This window comes from Accipiter gentilis, chromosome 28 (genome assembly GCF_929443795.1).
Source record: "Accipiter gentilis chromosome 28, bAccGen1.1, whole genome shotgun sequence".
Classification (NCBI taxonomy): domain Eukaryota; kingdom Metazoa; phylum Chordata; class Aves; order Accipitriformes; family Accipitridae; genus Astur; species Astur gentilis.
In genome coordinates, this window is record NC_064907.1 from 7897375 (window position 1) to 7924301 (window position 26927).

At 41.2% G+C, this 26927-nt stretch overlaps 1 protein-coding gene across 1 annotated transcript; it reads left to right on the forward strand.

Moving 5' to 3' along the window:
- Positions 1-1333: 1333 nt before the first annotated feature.
- Positions 1334-26927, forward strand: OPN3 (opsin 3). The gene is made up of 4 exons (XM_049830723.1): positions 1334-1694; positions 19341-19660; positions 20773-21024; positions 24009-26927. Exons 1-4 carry the CDS (start codon positions 1343-1345, stop codon positions 24270-24272), a joined length of 1188 nt encoding a protein of 395 aa, XP_049686680.1. The 5' UTR covers positions 1334-1342; the 3' UTR covers positions 24273-26927.

The window sequence follows — 26927 nt, forward strand, 5'->3', positions numbered from 1 at the left end:
CAGTGTTTTATTTTTCTGACCCATGACTTTCTCTATTCCCAACTCTTGTGTTACAACAGTAGATTTGTCATAGAAAATTGCCATGACAAGCCCATAATTTGTATATAGATACGTGTTTTGAAAGATATCATACCTACCTCAGCTACCCACGTTTTCAGTCTCAGTCCACAAGGACTCACACCCTCAGTCTAGCCCTTTTAATACTACTATGTGTATAAGAGAGGAAAAAAACCTCAGGTATTGTTTGCCAGGACACATTTCCATGGAAATTCTGTTGCTTCCACAGCTGACACTTAATTTTTATTTTTTTTTTTCATCTAAACTAAGACTAGATCTAAACTAAAAGTTTTATTGGGGCCCTTGTGAAAGCTGTCACACATCAGCACATATGTGGGTCAGCTAGTAAAGCAAACACACTAGCGGTCTTCCTGCGAGGAAGACTGACGTTTGGCCTGGCAAGTTGCCTTAGACCTAAAGCCATGCCGAGCAAAAATCACCGTGATACATTCAGGGACGGGTCGGGTTTGAAGACAGTACAGCCACCCTAGCACAGCTGGGTGTCGGTACACCACCCTGACTAAAGCCAGCTAGAGCTCTACACAGGCAGCTCGGGCATTCCCTTACCGTTTTCACACCACACACACTGGAGACAAAGGTATAAAAATAGGTGACTTCACAGCGTGAACTTTGGTATCTTACTTGCTCCGTGGCTGACAGAAAGGTGCTCACTTGCACCACAAGTTTGTCCGGGCCACGATGCTGCCGGTCGCTTTGCGAGGATGCAACTACTAGAGCCGCTTCTGAGCACCGCGGGGAAGCACCTTAGCAGAAACTATCGCCGTAACAGGAGTTTTCACTAGCAGGATATCTGGAGAAGAAGACCAAATACCGGTTCAGAGGTTCCTACCGGAGCAGGGCGCGGAGGAGGTCTGCCGGAGGCGGCTCCCCGCAGGGAGCCAAAAGGCACAGAGGATTTTAAGGAAGAGGGGGTGACAGCCATACCCCAGTGGCGACCAGGCTGCTCACGGCAGCAAGTGGGAGGGCGAGGTGAGGTATTCGTGGAGAAGGAGCCAGGCGGCACCCACACAGGCGTTGTGCGGCGGTAAGAAAGCCCGCCCGGCCCTGACGCCGCCGGCAGCAGCTGGCTGACCGCCGGGCAGGGCCCACGGCCCACCCTGGGGCAGGCAAGGGCGAAGCCACCCGAGGGCGCGCCCTCCGTGGGCGGGAGGGCGGAGGCGGCTCCTCCTCCTGCCCTCATTAGCGGTCTGCCATGGGGCTAGGAGGGCACGGGGAGGCTTAGTCCCGCTCCGGCTGGGCTATGAGCGGCGCTGAGCCGTGAGCCATGCACTCCGGGAACAGCACGGGCGTGACGAGCCGCCCGGAGCCCGCGGCGGCGGAGCAGGAGGTGCCGGGCGAGCGGCCCCTCTTCAGCGCCGGCACCTACGAGCTGCTGGCGCTGCTCGTCGCCACCATCGGCGTGCTGGGCTTGTGCAACAACTTGCTGGTGCTGGTGCTCTACTACAAGTTCAAGCGGCTCCGCACGCCTACCAACCTCTTCCTCGTCAACATCAGCCTCAGCGACCTGCTGGTGTCCGTCTTCGGCGTGAGCCTTACCTTCATGTCCTGCCTGAGGAGCCGCTGGGTGTGGGACGCCGCCGGCTGCGTCTGGGACGGCTTCAGCAACAGCCTCTTTGGTGGGTGACGGGGCCGCCGTCGCCTCCTGTCCCTCCCCGTCCCGCCGGGTCCCTCCTCTGGGCTGCCCTCGCTCCCCTTGCCTGCTCTCCCCGGGGGCCCCGCGTCACGTCCCCCCTCCCCGCCTGTCCCCAGCCGTCACGTACCCCCGCCTCAACCGTCGCCTCCCTCCCTCAGGCCACCGCCGCGTCCCTCACAGCTTGGTCCCAGGAGTTTCTTCCCCCGATCAGCCCCTTCGTCCCGCTTCAGCTGGCGCCGCCCGCCCGCCCTTCTTCCCCGACCCGGCGGGGCGGGAGGAGGCGTTCTCCCTGCCGGGGGCCGGGGCCCGGCCCCGGCGGGCGGCGGGTGCGGAGCCGCCGCTGTGGAGGCTGGCGGGGGGCCGGGGTTGGGGGTCCCCCTCCCGGCGGCGCCGCACGGCAGGGTGTCGGTAAGAAAGCCGCCAGCGCTGAGGAGAATGGTCCGGAGCAAACAGTAAATTCGTCGGGAATCGGTTTCTCGGCCTCCCGCCCCTGCCGCTGTGGCGGGAAACTCGGGGGAAAAGACGGCAGCGTTGCGGAAAGGGGTCTCGGGGTTGACCGAGCGTTGCGCAGACTTCGTGGGCGTAAAAGATTGTATTCTATATGAGGGAGCGCTGCGGTCTAGTGGATAAGGAGCACGTACGCCTCCGTAGGGTCGGCGGTGTCCCGCCTCGGTGGCACCGGTGGAAGGAACCTGGCCGTGTCCTGGGGCAGCGCTCCCCCGACCCCCAGGGCTGCAGCCGCCCCGGTGTCCGGACGCGTGTCTGTGAAGCTGCCCAGCGTGCGGCAATGCCTTGAATGTCTTTATCCGTATCTGAAATTCAAGTACTATCTCTCAGTCATAACAGTGCCACAGTTGGTGTTGGGGAAACCACCCGTTCCTGTGAAATGGGATTTTTAGCACTGCAGGAGGAGTACTTCCGCTGCTTCCATTTTCAAAAACTGTAAGCTGTTTACCCTTTTCTTTCCTGACATTCATACGTACCCTTTGCAGAAGCCTGCAGAAGAATAGGTTGCAGTCCAGCTATGTATGTGCAGTCTGTTAACATGGCTCTGTCTTTACTGATAAAGGATGCTGCAAAAGAACAGGATTGTGTTTCTAACAGTGAAAGTAAGTGCTTGGCTGATCACTAACCAAATCTAAAGCGTCTGTCAGATCCTTTGTTCTGGAAGAGGTGTATAAATTGGAGTGGATCACAATGTACCCATGCGATGTGTATGCACTGAAAATTGGCTCTTATAAGGCAAGTTGAAGTCTTTAGCAAGCTTTGTAGCTTTCCTGCACAAATTTTTGTTTCACGTGGCCCTGTAGTCCACCTTTGCTGGGCTGCTGGGATGAAGGTGCGTGGTTGCTTATGATTGATTTGGCTGCTACTGCATAGTGCAGCAAAAATCTTATGTCTTGGAAGCTGTGGTGGATGCAGGATGTAGTTAGTCATTTGTGCAAAGTTTGGTATTGGATGATTCCTGTGGTGCACAGCTGTCGGACATTTGTTTGTTAGTGTTATTAGAAAAAGTGCTAGGGAACCTAGCTAACATAAGGCTGTCTATATCACACAGCTAGTTCAGATACTTGAGAAACTCCAGCATCTGCCAACCAGATTCTGCCAGGCAGCTGAACGTTAAGCTTACATAGAAGTGAAGTACGGTTCTGTTCCTATCTTTATCCCTTATATTATAGTTACTATTTTTGATGAAAGCATAGGGTCAAAAATCAAGATGCACAGTAGGGGTAATATTAAAAAACAGACTGTAATAATCTTTTGCCATCTTCCAAAGATAGAACAAGTAGAAACAATGAGGTACAAATTGGTAAGTAAATTGCTTGATCACATGTGATTTTTTTTTAAATTTCTGTTTATTTTGGAGTATTAATTTGGCACTATAAACCTATTCAGTGTTGTTGCTTTCCTGTATCCCTTTATTTAATAAATTTATTCCCAAAGAAATGTAGGCAAATTCATGGGCCTTATCTACAGAGTAGTCAAGCTAGCACCACTGGTTTGCAAAATTACATCTTCCTGTGCTTGGTCACGTTATTTTCCTCTTCCATAGTGTTTTTCAGTGGGAAGAAATTTTTTTATGATGTATTGGAAAAGTGTGTGTTTGTATGTAGTTTGTCATATGGAAGTGGAGAGTAAATGCACAACTTAATGTTCAGGAATATCTGATGTCTGAATTTACTTTGTTCAGCTGCCATATAAAGTAATAAAAGATGTTTAACTTGGCTATTATAATTTTATGCTAACCTAATAAAATTACGTCTAATCTTAAGCTTTCCTTTTGTACATTTTTGTATATTTTGTATTGTTTTCATATTCTTAGCTGGAAATAGAAAGATTGTTTTTTTTTCTGTTTGTCAAGATAAGTGGTTCCCCACCTGAGTATGGTATCAGGGGCATGTCAATACTGAGGAGAGGGGAAAAAAATTATGCCCTGCAGGTAGCATCGCGGGGTGTTTGCCATCTGGACTATTGCCACCACAGCTTCTATTTTCATTTTGTAATATGTCTATGAAGAGAGCAGCAATTTGAAAGGGTTTTGGGGTGGTTTTTTTTTCCTGGTGGTGGTGGTGAAGATACTGATTGAAGATTTCACTCAGAGTACCCAGATATTATATTTATAAATACACTTGTCTTTATATAGAGAAGCCCAAGTCAGCTATTATCTTGGGGTGGTGGGGAAGGTAATGTAATGGAAGTCTGCTAGGTAATATGCGTACAAGCACTGCTTAAAGCGTGATAATCCTCCACTCTGTCCCCCAGGAACTTTTGGGAATAAAAAGTACATTCATTGATCAGAAGACATACAAAATTGGCAGCTTTGAAATTCTCATTAACTAAGCAGAGTAGTTTCAGCTTTGCAGTTTTCAATTGCTCAGTAAACCAGAGTGAACTAATAAAGACTATTCTAGAATAAAACGGTGGTAGTTCTGATACCATGGATATGGAGTCTGTTAAATAATAACAAATACTGTGAGGTTACTTTACTGCAGTGGGTATGTGCTGGGATTGGACCCAGTCCAGGTCATTTTACATTAGATGACCAAAACCTGTTTGTTTACAGGTATGCAATTACATTCTTGAATATGAACTTGAACATTGCTATGTAAGCTTTTTGTACCAGCCCTTCAGGTCCAAAGGCTGTTCAATCTTAAGTTCAAAGAAGAGAATCCTTATGCAACTCTTTCTTGGAAGAACAGCCCCTAAGCCCCAATACTTGGTGTGAGCTGTCTTCTGCATCTGTTGACGTATAAATGAGAGGTTTCCCTGACAGTAAACAAGTTTGGGACACATGATTAAAGCTGCTTTTTGAAAAAAATATGGTTTTCACTTTAAATTCAGAGTTAATTCTCAGCGAGTTTTAAAAATCGGATTCTTTCCAATTACTGTAATTAATAATCAGGACTCACTGTGAAAACTGTGATCATGCAGCTTTATTTTAAATGGTCATGTGTTGTTACAATGTTTTTGCTGATACTGTTTTGAAAGCCAAGATCAAGGTATTTCTGTGTTCCTCTTGAGACTGTCAATATGATTAAATACATAGGTGGAATGTGTGCTTAAAATAAACTGGTAGCATCTACATTTTCTGAAGTCTTTGTTGTGTAATGACAACAACTTCCCCTGCCCCGCCTGCCCCCAACAAGAAGGAGGCCCCTCTCTACACTTCTCCTAGGAATTTTGGATGGGAGAATCTGAAAATGTCCATGATAAAAGTGCTTCTTGTTTTATCAGCCAGTCTAGCAGTTTGGAGGCATGTGAGATCCAGAACTTTGACACTGTAAGCAAATGTTCACGTTCTGGAACTTTTTAGTTGAAGGTGGCGACAAAACTACAAATTGTCTAGGAATGAGTGGCTATTTTTTGTGTTCCTTGCAAAAGTCTACTTCTGCATTATTGTAACTTTATCGCTGGGCAAGTCCATGTAGTAGTATCTGCTTCTTGTGTTGCAGCTCTGACAGCTCAGAAACTTGCTGTTCATGCTGCTGCTGGCTATTTTTTCTGGGACTTGAAAGCTTTCCACTGAGCCTTTAGAATGTGCAGAGATCTGCTTGCTGTAGTGCAAAACTGGTGATTTTGACTACTGAAGATCTGTCCTTGTCACACAAGTAACAATCCCAGTTTTCTTTTATTCATTAGATTCTGAAGTCAAGAAACAGTTTAGATACATATATCTTCACAACAGAGGCCATGAAAAGAGCTTCTTTTTGCTGTTACAAAGTCATTCTTAGCACTCCATATACTAGTGTGGTGAAAATGACATAGATCAGATGACTAACTGACGAGTCTTAGTCTAAGCTTTGATGACATGGTTGTCTGACTTAGACAGTAATCCCTATGTAATTTAGTTATATTCAGTTCTAGTATTTATGTTTTAACAGGTGATGTATCCTGATGGAATATGGTAGCTACTTCAATTAAGTGACGTTTTTAAACTGAGGGTCACCTTTCCACAGAGGTGTGCAGTCAACTCTATCCTGGTCTCGCTGGGTCTGCCACCCTCTCTTTATGTAAAAGCTTGTAACGCTTACCCTGTCTGTAGTCAACCAAGCTGCAAGTAGTAGAGATCTGTGTCATGTCTTTATCTGATCAATTAATACAACTCATATCTGGGAGGTTTGCTGTCTGTCACTGAAAGCATAGGTTTTTGGGTGTAATTGCTAAAGAAGACACCTGGCAGCTAAACATACCCAAATGTCTTTGTTAACAGACATGGATACCCTCTTACCTGAAGCAAGAATTTGTTTAATTGTGGAATACAGGCTCAGGGCTTTTCACAAACAGACAAACAAGATTTTTTAAAATGATAGTGACGGTGGCAGAACTTGATGTGCACAAGAGAAGTTTGTATCCTGCCCATCCACAGGCAGTGGATGTCTGCTTTAATGCCTTCTGTACATAGCAATAGGCCCTGAGAGCTCAGAAGTAAGCTAGTCTGATCATGTGGAACATACATATGTACCTCAAGCATAAATCACTTCAGCTACAAGAAATGGGAACTAAACCACCTGTGAGTAGTGTTCTTCTAAAGCTTTCTATGTGTTTAGTTGAGCAAGGGAAGAAAGGAGTGGAAAAACTGGTTGATGAATTGTCTTGAGGAACAGGAACCAAAATCATGTATCTGAGGCAGTCTCTTGACAGAAGATTGCATAGTAAAGGTGTGCTCTGGGTAGGCTTTATATTATTAAAGGTTAATTGTTTGTGATTGAAAGGCTAGTGTTACTGAAGTGTGATTAGAGACCTCTGTCTTTCCTAACTGTAAGTTGTTCTCATAAGGGTAAATAAACACTGGCAGCTTGTAATTTCAAATTAATTGGAAGTATTATGACCCTTCTGGACAAGTCACCATTGGTATACAGCAGCTAGATCTTGATGAGCTATGAAGTAAATGTTGAGATCCAGGTGTATACTCTCTTTCAGTAACGTGAACTGGAGGATGGGAAGATGTGAATGGTTTTACAGACTGTACTTTTCTGTGAAATGCTGCAGAGTGTACAGCTAAGGTTATTTTATTTATTTATTTTAAGGCAAGCTGATCTGCCCCCCCCCCCCCCCCCCTTCTAACACACACGATACTGAAATAAGGATTAATTGCCAGACTGTCCTGTGAACCTGGCTTTGGTTACAGCCTATTTTAAAACAAAGCAAAAACGTTTATCTGTATATAATTGTAAGCTAATTCATCTAAGGCTCTTCTCTGCACACTGAAAGAATGATGTTCTGTGCCACCCTCTTGCATTACCAATGTATGTTATATGTGCTGATTTAATCTCACTAAAAATGTTTTCTGTGGTTACTCAGCAGGCAGTTTTAGGATCTTGGGTTATAGACAGCTGGAGACTCAATCAGCATGCTTTCAGCTTTAGCAGTTTTTTTCTGAAGTGAATTAATCACTTGCAGGATTGAATGTGGAAGAGGTGATTAATTCCACTGTAGTTTTATAGGAAAGGTGTATATAAAATATATTTGAAGTCTATTGTGTTTAGGAGAAGTGATTTCCATCTACTTATATTTGACTGCGGATGCTAAAATTTGTTGAAAAATTAGAAGTGATACATAGCTGTTGCCTAAAACATATTGTAACACTTAATTGCTGAATTCAGATAGACTGCTTATGTATTTTGCAATACAAAACTACAGAGTGCAATAGTACCTTGTCTTGCCATGGACGAGAAATTGCTTCTACTAAATTGCTGCTGTCTCGTTTTTCAAACATGAAGGGGGTGAGGAGGGATTGCAGAAGAGTGGCTTTCCCCTCTGATTAGGTATGCAAAATAGTAAGTCAGGACTTGGGTGTAGGTCAAAGATTAATTGATATAGAAAATACGTCCTTTGACAGAAGTTGTGGTCTGTCTCAAGGTTGAATCTCATTTGCTACATTATGCTGTAGTTGCTCTGTAGAGATGCTCACTCTTCAGGAATACATACATACCTGATACCCCCCCTCTGTCCAAATTAGAAGCCATGTTTTGGGGGGAGCAATATGGTGAACCATGCAAGTAAGTTGTATATTGCATGGGGAGGGCAGAAGCAATTGTGGTTGTTAGAACTAGTTGAAACTAACACTTCTGTTCTTAAGCTGTTGCAGTGTTTTTGTTCTAGTTAAGGATTATAAAGTCAGAATACACACATCTAATGGGACAATGCACTGCTGCTCAGATGCGTTTCGCCCTCTTCTCCTTGATGACCTACACTGTGTGGCTTGATTTATTTAATGATGTATCCAGACTAATATGACTCCTGGAAAACCCCGAGTACAGAAGAAATAATTATCACGTATTAGACATAATCAAATCTACCCCAAATGCAGTATTTCAGTAGGAAAACAATAAAAAAATAGCGAAACTGAGAATTTTCTATCAAAAAACCCAAACAACAAGAAATAGTTTATCATTCCTCCCTGACTCTGAATGGCTGGCTACTGGAGGAAGAGTTGCAACATAGAAACCACATGCTAATGGCTTAAACAAGAAGACACTTTTGCTACATCTGACCTAGGCAGCTTAAATAGGAATGATGTCTTTCATGCTAGGGTAATTGCCCAGGCTTAAATCAAGCTCAAACTAGCATCTGTAGATCCTAAGCACAAAGAGTGTTTATGTTTATAATCAGTAGTTACAGATAGGAGTATCCTCTGAGATGAAAATCTATAGATCAAACAAGGATTATCATTAAACACTGAGCAGTCAAGTCTTTCAGAAAGAGTTAGGAAGACTGATTTGCTAGTAGAGTAAATCACCCCTCAGAATCTTGGGCCTTAGTCTTGAATCAAAATACATAGATCTTGAGTATCTCAAGAAGCTTTAAGCATAACAAAATTTGTTTCAGGTAAAAACTAAAAATTGTTTTGAAATGCATATTTTTGACTCTTAGTAAAGTAATGAATTCCCATATTTGCCTCTCCCTTGCTTGAAGAAAAGTACAGGTTCTTGTTTCAGGGGCTAATATCCAAACAATAACCATAATGGCTTTCTGTAACAAATTTATTTTTTTTTTTTTTTATAATCAGCACATATTTAATCATATTAAAATATGCAACTTGCTTGGAATGAATTCTAAATAATTTCCAGAAAAGCTGCTTGGGGGGGTGGTGTGGTATGTAGAATTCAGTGTTTTACTCTGCTCTAGGCCACAAAAACTGAATTGTACATGGAAAATGGAGCCATCCACATGCATAAACCATATATGAGGTAGCTGGAAGCAGCACAAGAACACGCATGATGTGAGTATGTAGTGGGCTAAAAAAGGCAAGGTTCTTCCTGGTGAGAACTGCCACCAAAGTGTATGGCATTATGCAAAGCACTGCATTTCTGTGGGGACAGCACAAGAAGCTTTGCATCTGCGTGCTCTTGGCAAGTCTCTGCCAAGATTTGACTTAAATAACATTGTACATTCTGTAGTTAGAATGGGCATTGTTACCTGACGTTTACCAGCCAACCAAAACTGACCCAAAATCAATGTACTGCAGGGGAACAGGGAGGAGGGGAGAGAGTAAATGGAAGATGGGGTCCTCTTTAATTTATAGTGGCTTGAAACAAAAGATTCATGGTTGCTTCACAGGGGTGCTAGTAGGCCAATTTATTGAAAGGACTGGCACCAGAAAGTGGCATGTAGGAGCAGTGACAGATATCTCAATCGGCATATGTATTAGATGCCTCAGGTTTTGTTATCTGTGGATGAATGGACTGTATTCTCACATCTTTAATGGTAGTTGTGACTTGAGATTCTTTATGGTCATAGATTTGCCTTTCAATTTGATTTCTGAGCATGCAAAGAGGAAACCCAGTAGCTGTGCTTGCTACTGCCATGTACTGCCATCCTTTCCCACCAAAATGTGTGATATGAAATAATGTGTTTATAGGCAGCGGGATTTAAAAAGAGATACCGAAGATGGAGGAATATAGAGGACGAGACAGGCTTATGTGTGCAAGTGGGGAGATTGACAGGGATGGCTCTGAAAACAGACTTAAGAGAATCTTTGAGAGAGTGACAAATATTCTACTTATATGAGATTTTTGTGTGTGTGTGTCTGCTCTAGGTAACACTGTGTATAGGGTTCCTTTTTCTTATTCTTGCCATATCAGCTAAAAATTTTGGGAGTTGGCTCCTACTGCTCCACAAGGGTATGGCTCCACTCAGAAACTGCCAGCTCAGCACTGTGGGGGAATTGTGGCATCAGGCCAGACATGTTATGTACCTGAAGGATATTCCATCAGCTTATGTGAAATATCCAAGACCTAGCCTTGCAAAGAGATGATTCATACTAGTGTCACATATGAAAGAGACCCTGAAGTCTGCTGACTTAGCCAGCATAAAGCTAAATACCAGATGCCTGCAACTATTTGTTGTGAGATAACATTGAGGACAACACACAACCACCACCTTCCCCCTCCTCCCCTGCCTCAGAGAGCCTCAACCTCACAGGATATGGAGTCTCATAAATTACTTAATTTCACAGCATGAAATACCAGGGATAGTTACCACAGTGTTGCCAGGTACATGCTTACCAGCCTCTGTGCTTTATTTAGCATATGAGTAGTTAGAGAACACTTACACCTGTTCTTTAGTGTTAAAGTTCTGGGATTGTTTTGAAACTCAACATCACAGCTACAGTCAACATAAAGAAATCAATGTTAAGAATTAAGCCATACTCGGGGGGGAATAAATCTGTATTTTTCTCTGTGAAATTTGTAACAGGAAGGTTATATTTTTCATTCTTGTAAGTTGTTTTCAACACTTAGCTATAGTGTGGAATTCCGATTGCTAATGCAAATTAAAATGTTTTTACTTCTGTTCTAACCTGAATTAGCTAACTTGGGTCAGCATTGGGAATTTATTATTTTTTACAGTAGAACCAAACTTCCAAGTTTCTTTGTAATTTTTGATCTGAATATGCAACTATGACTGGAAGTAGATAAATTAATACCATATACCATAATGCTACTGCTCAAATTTGCCTAGAAGTTCAGTGACTAGACAAAAGAAGGGTATAGCAAGTAAGACCACTTTTTCCTCTAATTTAAATATGAATATCATCCAAACTAAATTATGGTCTTTATGGAGGCTTGCATAGTGTTTAAAAAAAAAGGTGGCTACGGTTGTATGTTACCCCTAATTGTTTTTAAATATAGGTTACGCCAAGAAGGCTTAACGACCACAGAAAAAGCAGAGAATCTTTAATGTCCAGCATAGATATCCCATCAGATCCACCACATGCATTATATTTCAGGTGTATGTCTTATTGAGATGATTTAACAGGTTTAGCCAAACCACAAATGACCAGTGCTTTTGTACTGCTTTGTACACAGTCCTGCATTTAAGCCCCTTAATTGTGATTATCTAACCATTACCTCCTTCCTGACATAAGCATTTAGTGTTAATATTGGGCAAAGATACAGAAATGTGAGCTGACCATAAAGAGTGACCTGTTCAGATGCAAGATAAACTTTATGATGAAACAATGTTTTAAAAAAGAAATCACTAACAGTGGAAAGATGATTGAAAGATATTGAAGTGGAGCCTAGTATAGAAAAGGGAGATCTTTAGAATGAAATAATTCTGAAAGCTTTGGGTTAAAATTCAAAGTGAATAATGGATGAAGGCCTCATGTACAGAGGCTCCATTAAAGTTTAATGTGGCTTTTGCTTGAAGACTCCAGGATTCACTCGTGAACTCTTTGCAGTGGACCATAAGGAACTTCACTCGGCCTTCTCTATAGCTTCATTGACATTTGCTGGGAAAAATCTGGGCAACAAGCTGATATGCACTATATCTAATGCACCTATGACACAAAGGTGAATTTTCATCTATTTGTTTCAAGCTTTAACTGTGTATCCGAAACCACTTTTACACTTCTGCTAGTTATCTTGCAGAACAAAACACATCAATCTAGAGGATTAGTTTTTATGGAAATTATTTTGATATAACAGCTTTAGCTTCAAGGGCAAACTGATAAGCATGTACATTGCAAGCTTATTTGATAGTTATTGATTCAGAAACTATTTTCTTTAAAGATGGAAAGTCTGATTAAAGATTTGACTTCTAGATCTCTGCAAATAAGTCTGCTGGGGCAGGAATTTATTAGAAGCAGGCCCTTTAAGAAATGAGCACTTAAATCTATTTGCGAGTGACTTCAAAATGAATGACTTCTGACTGAACCCTTTGAACTGTGCATCTAGATAGGTCTTGTGAAAAGCTCTGGTTTACTTCATGAAAGCTATGACTTTATATGTAGGTTGAACAATTATTCTGTAGCTGCATCTTTCTATGTCATGTTTGTTGGCTATCTTGTTCTTGGCATTAGTAGGTTAATAGAGCAGATTTAACAGAATCTTACATTACCACGGAGAAAAAAGCAACTAACTTAAAATAATCTCAAAAGGAAATGCAACTGTTCCATTTGTTAATCATAACAAAGAGCTGTCAAATTCTAGCAGTACTCTCTAGGATGTTCAATATGTCACAAATGCTGCTTGAAACCATCCCTTGACATCGGAGCTAATCTGTAATTGAATTAATTTCACCTACCAAAATGTATAAATTCTCCCTTCTGCGCTTCTCATTTAATTATAATTTCTTCATTTGAGAATTAAATTTTCTATCTTTGGGATCAGTGCAGCAGAGGTACAGGTAAGTACCCAAATAAGATATAAATAACTCATTAATTTTTTTTTGTCTTGTGTAGAAACCTGTTGGAACTTGACAGTGCTATTAGCATACGGGAAAAAACCCCTGCAGACTGTCAAAATGCATGTTACACATTGACTGTGGCATGTTGAGTTTGAACAGACTTTTTCAAGATTTTTGCTGCTGTGAGTGTTACTAGTTCATATCATTATCTGTGAAGGTGGCAGGCTCTCGCTACTTAGAGTTGTACGAGACCCTTGGGCATTTTCTGCTTTTATGGCTTTGCAGCTTCGTAATGGAATTTGTTGCCACAAAGTGTGCACACAGAACAGCTGAAATTCCCAATAGTTGGGAGACTCAAACAACATATAAGGTTTCCAGTCATTGCTGCAGATCACTCGCAGATATGAAAGTCAGTTCATACTTTAACGGTGTATCCATGAGGTTATTCTAGTTACATGAGCTGATCTGTGTTGCTTCTTTCTCAAAGTTTTTGTCAGAAGTATCAGATGTGCTTTGGTTGCATATTGATGCATAATGGAAAAGATGCATAATGGAAAAGATGCATAATGGGGGTGGTGGAAATTAAAATTGTTTTCTATTCTAGTCTTGCCCTTGCCTGTACTGAAGTCCTATTAAAAAACAAGGACTTCCACCACCCCCCAGTGCAAAACTGGACCTTGGGTTCCACTGATGTTTAGTGGAACATAAACTCCTAAGTAATTTTGACAGTTTTGAAGATTCTACCAGTTGAGAATTTTTTTATTCCTAACTCTAAAGTATAAAAAAGCAATAGTTGAAACTTTTGCAAGCTGGAAAAATGTTGCCAAGAATTACAGTCATTATTTCTATCAAAAGCAAGAGCTCACCAGTCTGTAGTATACCTGAGAGTTGTGCAGCTGCTTGTATTTTGAGGGCTTAAACAACTTGTGGTAATAACATTTGAAACCTTGAAATCACAGGCTTAACCTTCAAATTGCACAGACTTTATGCAGTAAAATCAAGATAAAACTTATCTTGTACAGATTTTTACAAGCTTTATTTCTTTTTGAAAAAAGGCATCAAATTGTACAGTATACTAATAAAGATATTCATAGAATCATAGAATACCAGATTGGAAGGGACCTCAGGGATCATCTGGTCCAAACTTCCTTGGCAAAACCACAGTCTAGACAAGATGGCCCAGCACCCTGTCCAGCTGAATCTTAAGTGTCCAATGCTGGGGAATCCACCACTTCCCTGGTGAGATTATTCCGATGGCTGATTGTTCTCATTGTGAAAAACTCTTCGCTTGTGTCCAGTTGGAATCTCCCCAGGAGTAACTTGTGCTGGTTACCTCTTGTCTTTTCTATGTGACTCCTTGTAAAAAGGGAGTCTACATCTTCTTTGTAGCCACCCTTTAAATACTGGAATGTGGTGATATGGTCTCCCCTAAGCCTTCTTTTCTCAAGGCTGAACAAACCCAGTTCTCTCAGCCTTTCCTCATATGCCAGGCTTCCCAAGTCCTTCGATCATCTTTGTGGCCCTTCTCTGAACCCTCTCCAGCCTGTCCACATCATTTTTTTGCAAAGCAGGGACCAAAACTGAACACAGTATTCCAGGTGTGACCTGACAAGAGCTGAGTAGAGTGGGATAATGACTTCTTTATCTCTGCTGGTGATGCCCTTATTGATGCAACCCAGCATCCTCTTGGCTTGGTTTGCCACAGCAGCACACTGTTCACTCATGTTGAACTTGTCCACCAGGACCCCCAGGTCCTTTTCCACAGAGCCGCTCCCCAGCCGGGTAGATCCCAGCCTGTGCTGCACTCCTGGATTATGTTTTCCCAGGTGTAAGACCTGACACTTGTCCTTGTTGAACTTCATAAGGTTCTTGTTAGCCCACTCTTCCAGTCCATCCAGGTCTTCCTGCAGGATGGCTCTCCTTTCTGAAGTGTCCACTTCCCCACTTGGTTTGGTATCATTGGCAAACTTAAGGGTACACTTGATCCCATCACCCAGATCACTTAAGAAGATATTAAACAGTGTTGGGCCCACTATCAATCCCTGGAGGATCTCACTTGTGACAGGTTGCCAGTTTGAAAAGGAGCCATTTACAACCACCCTCTGGGTGTGGCCCGTCAGCCAGTTCCCCACCCACCACACAGACCACTTGTCTAGACTGTAAAGCATTAGTTTCTCAAGGAGGAGCCTGTGGGAAACCATATCAAAAGCCGTGGGAGAAATCTAGGTAGACAATGTCCACTGCTTGCCCCACATCAACCAAGCAGGTTTGTTGTAGAAGGCAATCAGGGTTGTCAGGCACAATTTGCCCTTGGTGCATCAGTGCTGCCTTTTCCCAATTATGTGCTTCATTTGACTTGCGATAGCCCCCAGAAGGATTTGTTCCACAGCCTTCTCAGGGACTGAAGTAAGACTGATGGGCCTATAATTTCCTGGATCCTCCTTTAAGCAAGCCCTTCTTGTAGATGGGCGTGACATTACCCTTCTTCCAGTGTTCTGGGACATCCCCCAATCTCCACAACTCTTCAACGATTATAGAGAGTGGCCTTGCAACGATGTTAGCCACCTCTCGTTACACACTTGGGTGGATAACGTTAGAGCATATTGATTCATAGGGGTCAAGCTCTTGTAATAGTTCACATACCACCTCTTTCTTCACAGATGGTGGGTCTGTGTGTGCATCAACCTGGATTTTTGTTCCCAAGGCCTGGGATTAATGTCAAGTATATGGAAACAGTTCTAAAAAAGACCAACTACTAGATTCTTATGGAGTAATGGGTGTTTAACTTAAGTCATGAGAGTTACTTTAGAATTTCTGTATTAAAAAGATGGACAATCAAATTTGCAACTTTAACGAAGTTATTTGCATTCTGTGGGAGTATAATAGTATTTCATACACCTTTTTTTCATACTTTTTTTGTAACGTTAAAGGAGAGGAGGGCAAAAAAAGCGGTGCAATCTTAGAGATTCCTGTGACACTAAATAGTTTCTGAAATGCTGGTGATGCTACTCAGAAGTTGTTCCTCTGGCTATTTCTGTTCCACTCAGCAATGTCTGAATGCTGAGAAATGCTGCCTGTAGTTCAATTCCACTCATTCAGTAAAAGTAGTTTATTGGTAATCCCTCACCTAAGAGTTAAAAGGTACTTATCTGCCCATTTAAAACCACGTTTGTTTAGGTGTGATGCACACTCTCAAGATAGCTTCTACCCATTGAACACACTGAAATTTTGTTTTCTTCCGAATTCCTCTGTCATGTAGCCCACTGTAGAAGTAACAAAAATGACAAAACAAAAGTGATTCTTAAACAGCATTATCTACAGCACCCTCTACCAGAATTAATGCATTTTTTGCCCCCTAGTTATGGACTTCATCTTTCTAATACACATTTTAAAACTCCTCTCCTTAGGACAGATCTCGGTATTCCTGTTCTTACAGGTATTTCTGCATGTCATCTACCACAAATAAACAGACAGCCATTGCTTCACAGCAGATAAGAGGCTTTTTTTTGGACAAAATTCCTTATATTTTGTCTTATCTTGCAAAGGCATTTTGTTTCCAGTTTCTATTTTTATGGTTAACTACTTCAACCTCTACTGTTACAGCTCTGACCTTGTTACAGTAGAGATCCTGCATCAAAGAGGAATTTACTGTAATATGCTGTGACCTCCATTTCTTGCCTCATGCCTGCATGCTGCCAGACACTTCTTGAATACCAAGAGAACAGGGGTTTGCATTTTAGCGCATACTGCCCAATGGGCTAACCAAGGTCAAGGTCCCTTTTATGGTTCAGGTAGAAAACTCAACTATCCCTTTAAAGAGCACTGGTTTCAGACTGAAGGGGGCTTGATCTAAAACTGTTCAAAGATCTATGTGAAAGTACCAATTTTTAGAGATATTGAGCTTCCAGTGACTTCCATGAGAATGTCAAGGACTCAGTAAATTATTGCTTCTGAACACCTGTACTTTCAACCAAGTGTATGTGCTTTTGATTACTTTGTCATGGCCAGAATTCAGTACTCAATATAAAAATTGATAGGGAAATATTAAGAGTGCACAGGGACATTAGCCACTGAATACCATTGTAGGGAGAAGGAAGGTTGTAAAGAGCAAGAGGTTAACTTAGGAATTCTGACTCGCCACCCTGAAGAGCTGTTTTTCTCTCCACTGATTGCAAAGCCTTAGTTTGCTTTGCACTATGTAAGCAAACTGAGCCTACAGTTGAGTGAAGTGAATTTTCCTCCTTAAGCATGTCTGATGATTTTAATAACCTGCAGGTAAAATTTTGTAATTCCTAATCTTTGGGCACAGAGAAATGGGAGGTGAACTTCTTGCCTTACCTTCTTTTCAGGAATTAGACTGCATTTGATTGTATAAAGCATTTACCTGAGCTACTGTAAGTGTAGAATAGTACCTGTATAATTCTGTAATTATTTTCTAATTCCTGCTAAGGTCTTGCTTAGTCCACATTGTTCAATGTATTCTCAGCATGTTAGGTCCTGAAAAAGGGCATGAAGGACTTCCTATTAACTTCATTTGAAAAAAAAACCAACAAAAAACCCCAACAACCATCAAACAGTCAAACCTTAAGTCTTTTGGAAACCCCCTAGTCCATGTTTGCTAGTCCAATTTCTCTTTCAAACCATGAAAAGAAATTCTATAGCAATGACTTATACAAGAAAAAACCCCCACAAATCTATGTAAAACTAACTGTGAAAGCACTATACCTTGCCTTCTGCATGCCCAGCAATATCTACTTCTCTTTGTGATGAAGGTTTAAAGATAATGCTGGCAAAAAATGTGCATACTAAAAACAATTTTAAAAAATCCATTGTTTCATTTTGAAGAAAGCCATGACAAGAATGTGGCACATTTTCCTTTAGAGTGGGAAATCCTTCTTGTTGATCAAGAAAGCTTTCTAAACTCATCACCTGTAAAAAGGGATCCTCTAATACTTGTAGGATAAAGTAACTTTCTTAAAGATCTTAAAGCATCCTACTGCGAGGTACTCAGTTAATAATATGCTGGTTTTGCTGTTGAATGCCTTGACACAGAGGCTGTGTTGCTCTAGATTTTGTTATTCTTAGTTGTCTTCCTAAAATCCATGTTGCTGGTGCTTGAGTGTGCTATTGTTAATTTGTCTTCCTTACATGCTTATCCTTTTCTCGAAGTGAGATCAGATATCTGTGATATCCTTTGAAGGTTTCTGTTGGATATAATGTTTTTTCTCTCTTTGGCAGTGAAATCTGTGTGTTTAACCTCTTCACAACTATATAAATGCATGTTATGACAGATATGAATGTACTTGAAAAATATATGCATGACAAAATACTTGTGCTTCACATTACATAAAACGTACACAAATTTAGACACATATTTGTATTACCAGAGAGTGCTGTGAAATACACCCTTCTGTTGCTTAAGAGGTTGTGTATATGAGCTTGATGACTGAATCGTAACAGATTTCAGGAGACTGAAGCGTGCCTGATGGGCAATTTGGTTTTTGATCATCAAATTTCACAGACCATTGAAACAGAAATCCTTATATCCTAATCAAGACAGAATTGCCTTGACTTCATTAAATTATAAAAGTGTCTGTATAGGGTAATGCTGAGAACTGAAAATAATCTGTGATTTCTGTCATAACATGGTAATAAGTGTGTAGTGGGGTTGAGGTGGACAGAAAAGGAAGAAAGTGCACAAATAATTGAAACAAAGACTGTGATATTTTTATGATAGCAGCAAGATAGGAAAGGACACTCAAAACAACCCAGTGTCTTCTCCTTCAGCAATGTAATGCTTTGTTTCCCTGGTTGTTCTTTGGAATGCAAAGACTTCCAGGAAATCTTGAACTAAGCTGGAAGTTTCCTAGACATTTTGCTCGCGCTAAAGGTGCATAGATATGCTTTCAGTTGTTGAAGGCTTTCTTTGACTTCAGTCTCAACTTTGAATTCCCTAGGTTTCTAACAGACTTTGTTACTGCCGATTATCTCATTTTTATATGGCACCTTTTTCTTAAAAAAACCAAACCACCCCCCCCCCCCCAAACCAAACCAACAAAAACCCCCAAATAACAACAACAACAACAACAAAAAACTACACAAACCACCACCGCCACCCCAAAAAAACCCAACAACAACAAAAAAAACCCACAAAAATTGCCTGGAAGAAAACCCCAAAACCTGGAGCATGATTTCTTCATGAAGTAACGTTTAGGAAGAAGTATTAGCTTGGTCTCTTTTTTCCTTGTCCTACTTGGCCATTGTACATCATGGGTCACATGCCAGCACCATGCTCTGAGTAGTTCTGAAGTTAGTGATGCTGTTTAAGTTAGTGAGTAATGAGTTGTCACACAAAAAGCTTATTGGTGTTAGATTCATAATATGAGCTAGCTAATTTTGAGTTAACCTGCTAGCAAAGGAAACATTTATCAAGAGCACTTCAGTCCAATTTGCAATGTTTGTGAAATGATTTAATTGATTTTCTTTATTTTTCTTACAGGAATTGTTTCAATTATGACTCTCACTGTTCTTGCCTATGAACGCTATATTCGAGTAGTCCATGCAAAAGTGATTGACTTCTCTTGGTCTTGGCGGGCTATTACATACATCTGGCTATACTCATTAGCCTGGACTGGAGCACCTCTCTTGGGCTGGAACAGATACACACTGGAAATTCATGGATTAGGTTGCTCAGTGGACTGGAAGTCAAAAGACCCCAATGACACCTCCTTTGTGCTCCTTTTTTTCCTTGGCTGTCTAGTAGCACCTGTTGGGATCATGGCCTATTGCTATGGCCATATTCTATATGCAGTAAGAATGGTAAGTTCAGGTAAGACTTCTCTCAATGTAATATTTTCAGTGAATAATGTTGCTGCTGTATATTAAACTTGGATTGGAGCCTAAATTTACACTCTTACTTCCTATTCAAAACTTTTGAACGTTTAATGTTTATCCATGTCAGGCACCACTAGAAAGGATGTAGGGTTGGAGGAGAACCAACCTAGAGCCACTAAAGGTCTATGTGTTGTATAGTTTTACTGGGAGGCAGGTTAGGGAACTGCTCATGTTCCTTAATCCACATAAGATCCTCCTGTGAAAAAGGGGAAAAAAAAGAGAACTCTGCATCTCTCCTGATTAAAGAACTCTCTCTCCTCCTTGCCACTCTTGAGATGATAACCCTGTAAAACTCTTCCTCCAAGTGGAGATTAAGCCCTCTTAAAACAGTTTTCCATGTTAAGGCAACCCATTTTAATTCAGTCCAGATCTTTAGTGTCAGGAAGTGTTAATGTTTCATATTCTGTGGGTAATTAGTCCAGACCCATTCAACTTTGTGGCCAACAGTATTGGCACAACTGATAACTGTTATGGAGAATGCTCATGTACGTGTCACATCTTATGACTCGCTCAGATAGCACTGGGAACCTGCTGCCTAGTATTCTGCTTTAAATAGAGATTTCATAATTTTAGGGTAATAAACTAAGTGGTGGAGCAGTACAGAGAAATCTTTTTTATGAAATTTTCTTCTCTCTAAAGATTGCTGATGACACAAATCTACAGTATTGTTTAATTAGTCAGTTTACATTTAGTGGTCGTTTATCTGAACTTGCTTATGCCAGTGGATGAGGGCAAGTTAGTTTTCAAGAAATTAAAAGCGCAGTATGTTTTGTTCTATCACTGGATTTGTTGCTTTCCAGTAGATTTGCTATTCTATTTTTCCTCAGGTTATGTTTTTACACTTAATATAGGCAATAAAAGTCTGGGAAGCATGATGTAAACTTCCAGAAGAATTGTGGCTCACAAGATAAGGTGTATAGTGTCTGTGCCTAAAACTAAATTGGTGAATTAGTTATTTATAAATAAACATAGAACTATTCAGTTTCAAGTAAAATACAGAGCTATTTTACTTTACATTTTATCTTCTTCTTTTATAGCTTCGCTGTGTGGAAGATTTCCAGACTGTGCAAGTGATCAAACTTCTAAAATATGAAAAGAAGGTGGCTAAAATGTGTTTCTTGATGATTTCCACATTCCTTATTTGTTGGATGCCCTATGCAGTGGTCTCCCTCCTGGTAACATATGGCTATAGCAACCTTGTAACTCCAACTGTAGCTATCATCCCATCTTTCTTTGCCAAGTCAAGCACTGCTTATAATCCAGTCATCTATATCTTCATGAGTAGAAAGGTAGGTAAATTAAAGATTTTCTTACTTGAATAATTAGTAGCCAATACCATAGTTGTGGAGTTTAGATCTGATTTACTTTAATCTGTAAAGCCTAGGTATTTTTTTTTTTTAAATTTGAACAGCTAGGATAAATGGTAAAGATCTAGTAGAATTAAAATCCCTGATGGAACTTAAAGTGCTACCTTATCAAAAATTGGATTTTTAAATGTCTGAATTTACACACGAGCACTCACATGAAAGGGAGGGGAAGGAGTGTCAAAACTTAAGCGTCTGCTTTTGACAGTTTATCCTTGAAATGGGTTACAACTAGAAAGCCTCCCCTGAATCACTCCCTTACCATAACAGAACTCCATCAGAGAAAATTCAGAATATCCGATGTCTGTATTTTAGGAAGAAAAAACTTGCCTCTAACTCTTCTGTTATGGCAACACAAGGATTGAACAACTCAGCGTAGTATTTCAAACATTAGACCAGTAACATTTCTCAGAGCTTCATTGTATTCAAAGCCAGAATCTCATGTGGATGACAGTGAAATGTTCTTTGGAGACAAATTATATACTGTTAAGAAGACATACTTATCTATGTGAAACAAGCTTTTATTTTTGTCTGCTTTTGTAATCTTCATTACGAAAAGTAGTCTGCTGATTTAGTGGTGGTAACTAGCTCATTTCAGCGCTTTAGAGAGCGGAGAGAGAATGGAAGTATTTGGCGTTATCAGTGGCATGTCAAATACCTGGAAACTGGAAAACTATACATTTTTTCTGTAAATCATCATTACCGTGAAGATAACCACTGAATGCAGTTAAGCAGTGTGGTGGATTTATTTAGACATTAAAATAGCTTCATTATAAACCAGAACGCTAGCTGGAAGTGTAACATGCATATTGTAAACTTCTGAAACAAAGATTGTGTACAGTTAAGATATCTGGAGTTTAATAGAATCACTCGACAGAGTAAAAAAAAACAAAACATGAATGATTGCCAGAAGGATTTCCCTGGGTTTTCATTACCTTTTAGCTCATTATACAGATGGAATTTTCTGTGATTTCCTACACTGGTTTGCAATTGCTGTGCAGCAGCCCGGGCCAGCCAGCAGTCTGTAGGGACAAGGCAGACAAGTCAGTGGGTCCAATCAGCCAGGCAGTGCAGCTCGGGCCAGGACCAAGGGCAAGGGTGAAGTTAAATGCTGTTCCGGAACGAAGACAGGAGGCCCCAACGTGGCATCTTGCAGCTCTCCCCTCACAGCTCATTTCACAGCAGGCTGGTCCAAGGTTGCACAGCTGCATGATACCAGAGCTGGCCTGGATATGGGGACCTAACAACAATCATGTTCAAAAAGAGTATTTTTCAACAGAGTGTTTTTGTTTGTTTGTTTTTAATACAGTGGCGCTGACTGTACCTAGATGTCAGGCAGAGTAGCTTATCCGAAAAAGATTTTGTAGGTTCTGAAACCCAGAAGCAAATCAAACTGGTACCAGGCACAATGCCAGTAAAGTCACAGCCGGGGTAAGAACAAATCAGCTGAACATGCTTATTGGAGATGCATTGTGAAATATTTCTCACTTGCCTCTAATTCCAGATTAAACCAAAAATGATAATATTTTTGCATATCATCTAGGTTATTTTGCTGTCAGAAGGAGTCCTAAATCCAATTCTTCTATACTATGCTTCCTCTGTCCTGTTCTAGCATGGTTGTGATTTCTCACTTCTGCGCTACTCAGAGGTACCACGTTCTCTGAAATCTTGAAGGCCTGATCATTCTCTTGCACCAGACTATCTTTCGCTATCATCTTGTAACTTTCTAGGTCCCCTTCCCAACAGGACCTATTGCCTCCCCTGTGTCAGAGTAGGATTAATTTCCTATAACAAAACCTTGTTCCAAACTGGCATGTCAGAAAGCTTCTTGCATAATAGCTGGAAAAACAAAGTTTTATTATCCTGCCAGGCAGGATAATACAGAATAATCCTTAACACAGCTAAATGGAAAGCGGTTGAGAAATATGTTCTACTCCTTTTTCAGAGAAAAGGTGGGTTGTTTGCCCCTGACCCTGTTTGTTGTTGTGGGGTTTTCTGGTTTTTAAGTCCTCTTCATACATTCCAGGCATGACTTGTTGTGGGTTATTAAAAGAAGAGGAAGCTGCCCACTTATTTTTTGTAAAACCAGTTAATTTCCCCAAAGGATCATATTTGAGCTTCAGCTGTGTGCATACATGGAACTACTGAATGACTGTGTGCTTTAACCCCCATACCTGAATGCTTTACTTTTTGAGGGGGAGACCATAATTGGAGCATTTAAAACAGTGCTACTACTGGAATTATCATTCTATATACTGATGTGAGCTTTCACTGAATACCTTGCATTATTTAGTCACAAGGCAGAACAGACTTCCTGTATCATAAGTGGCTCCTAGTTAGCTGTTCCTTCCATATTCAATGGGAATATTTTAGTTCTGTGTTACCAACCATCGAGATTTCATTTTACATCTGTGACATTCAATGCTTTTGTTAAAATTCCAGACCCCGGAGTTACTTAAAAAGAAGAAAATATCACTCTGTATCCCATTCCTCCCCTTGTTCCTTCCCTCTGCATTCTCCTGTGAAGTGTTCCTGAGAATATTCTTCCCCTGCTAGATTAAATGTGATTTTTGAATATGGGAACAATACCTATAGCACACTTTGGAGCCTAGTCCTCTTGCTCTTTGCAGATTGTTGACTGCAAATCTTGCTGCTGGCAAAATATTAAGTTGCATTTCAGTGACCTCTACTGGCTAGGTGATCTTATTCAGCTCTTTGGTGTAGAGAAAAAAGTCCCCACTAAAAAGCCACCATGTTTGTTGCAGCACTGAAACTAACCTGGAACAAGGTTGAGATATGCAGAAATCTGTTATTTTGGGTCATTTACTATACTGCTGTCTTCACTGGATCGTACATGATAGTGAACACTTAAGAAATTTTAACTTCATTCTATTTATTCTCTCTTGCAGTTTCGACGATGCCTTTTGCAACTCCTGTGCTTTCGCCTGATGAAATTCCATAGGACCGTGAAAGAGACACCGACAACAGGGAATGACAAACCAATACGACCAATAGTTGTGTCTCAGAAAGCAGGGGACAGGCCAAAGAAGAAAGTGACTTTCAGCTCTTCCTCTATCATTTTTATTATCACCAGTGATGACACTCAGCAAAAAGATGAGAACAGTAAACACAATGGGACAAAAGTAAATGTCATCCAAGTAAAGCCAATATAGGGACGAGCTAGAGAGATGTGAGAACATGATGGACCTCAGCCAGTAGATTGTTTAGGTTTGAGACCGGTTTCAGTGGCACTGTACGTGGGCTGCCAAAGGAAACCACATTCTTAAGCTGTGAAATACTGAAGGGATTCTGCATCTGAAGCTCTGCAGGCAGTTCAGTTTTGGTCACAGTACTGAAATCTCTGCGTCTGTGCCAGAATTGCTGGTGGATGTCTTTACTCTGAATTTTCTTAAAGCATGTTGTAGGATTGCCGATTAGGAGAACTTGGTCAGGCTGGAGGAATGCACTGACAGAAATGTTACAAAGTTCAGCAAGGGCAAGTGCAAAGTCCTGCGCTTGGGGAGGAAAACAATGCTGCAGCACGGCAGGCCGGGCCCTGGCTGCCTGGGATGCAGCTCTGTGGAAAAGGATGTGCAGCCCTGTTGTTCAGTGAGCAGGGCGTGAGCCGGCAGCGTGCCCTGGCAGCAAAGAAGGGCACCAGCATCCCAGGCTCTACTGACAGGATCAGAGCCAGTAGTCTGAAGTGATTATGCCCTCAACTCATCCCTCATTAGACCACATCTAGATACTGCATCCGGTTTTTGGGACCCCAATACAAGAAAGGCATCTGTAAACTGGGGTGAGTTCAGTGGAGTCCCCCAAGATTGTCAGGGGTGCTATAGTACTTGGCCTCTGAGGAGAGGCTGGGGGAGCTGCGCTTGACCAGCTTGGAGGTGAAGCATCTTCAGGGGAACCTAATAGCAGCCTTCCAGTAGAGATGGGGAGGTTTTCAACAAGATGGAGCTAGGTTCTTCAGGGTGAGTCATAATGGAAGGATCACAGACAGCGAGCATGATCGGAAACGAGAGATTTGGATGGGATATAAGGAAAAGCTTTTGCGCCCCAAAGGCAGCCAAGCGGTGCAACAAGTCAGACTAGAGATTTCCTGAGGTTCCTTCCAGCTTCAGTAATTCTGTGATCCCCGAACTGCCAGCATTCCCAGCGCACAGAGTAATCAGGGAAGAAGGAGTCATGTTTGAAGCTGGCTGCAGTTTAGTTGGTCTGAATTGGTGCTTTGCAGGGTGGGAGGTGGGAAAAGTGATGTTGACAATGACTGGGGTTATGGTTAAACCAGAAGCCCCCATAAAGCTGTCCCTGTGTATTCAGCAAGCCATTCTCTTGGTGCTACCTGGTGGGACCCCTAAGCTACATAGTGAAGAATATCATGCAAATCGAAGCACCAATGAAAAAAGGTCAGTGAAAAGGGAGAATTTGAATTTTTTGGGGTTTTTTTTTGTTAGGATATGTGCTTTATGCATCTTTATCTTGCATCCATTTATTCTGTACATGGACCAGGAACATCATCCTTATTAATCCTGAGCCTGCTCTGGCACTCTGGTGAAAGTAATAGTTAGAAAAGAGCAGGGTAATTTTTGCATAAGTTGCAGTTTGAGTAATGATTGTCTGTCTTGGAGCTCAGTAAACAGAACAGATAGAGATTTTTTTTTTTTTTTTCCCTTCATCTTGGTAAGTTTTGCTGGTACAAAGTGGTGACAGGATTCTGCCCCAGACATGGCTTCCTGTCAGCATTGGGTGAGCAAGTTAGAGAACTAATTTTGAATTATGGCAGCTGGTTCTCTACCACATCTGTTGCACAAGTATAATTTCTCTGCCTCAGTCTGCTAAATGAGCAGTGTGGATCTGCAACATGCAGCTTTTCCATCTCTGAGAAAGTTGTAAAAAAAGCAATTAGGAAACTACTTGTTTCCTCTGGGTAGAAATCTTCTGAGAGGTATGAAGGAAACATGCTGAATAACTGTTGGCACTGTAGCCATTGGTCCTGCAGTCAAGAACAAAACTTCAGAAATAAATAGAAAAAATCAGAGTCTAAGTGTAGAAGCTTTCAGCTAATTCCTGGGAGTAGGGAGTGACCAACTCGGAACAAGTGACTGACTTTGTGCTTTTGCCCATGATTTTGAAGAGGCAAATTCCTTACACGTGCACCCCTCTAGAGCTTTAGCACTGGTAAACTGGCTCTGTGTCATGTTTAAAAGTGCATCCAGAGTCCACTCTGTTTTCTAGATTAAATCATATAATCTGAGAGAAAACAGATGACAGATACTTGTCTTCGTTTCTTTCATATTTGTTATTTTTTGTTTTGCTACAAAAGCATAGATAAATTGTCTTACCATGTCAAAGATCTGCCCTCAGTAAAGCGTGTTCGTTGCAATGTCAAGAACTACGTTTTCAGCCAGTGATCACTACATCTATGCACATTTATATTTACAAAGGGAGAAAGATGTATATTAGCATTCCATGTAATGATTCCATCCTTTTAACAAAATGTTTGGCATTTTAGTGTTTTCTGTGTGTTGAGCCTTCGGTGAGTGATTAAATAAACTTTATTTATATCAATGTGCTCTTGGTGAAATACTTTTTTTTCCCCACTGAGAGGGAGATGGTTTGGTATCATCACTTGTTGGATACAGCTTGAAGGGTAGTATTAGGTCCTGAGAAAACAATAGCATTTCAGGATTCCAATTGACCTTTGTAAATAGCAAGTATAGGCTCTGTAAAGAGAAACTATCTACTGTTCAGATTTATGAAGGTAAAATTTGAATAATTACCAGTAACAGTATATAATTTTTTAATAACTGTTCTGCAACATA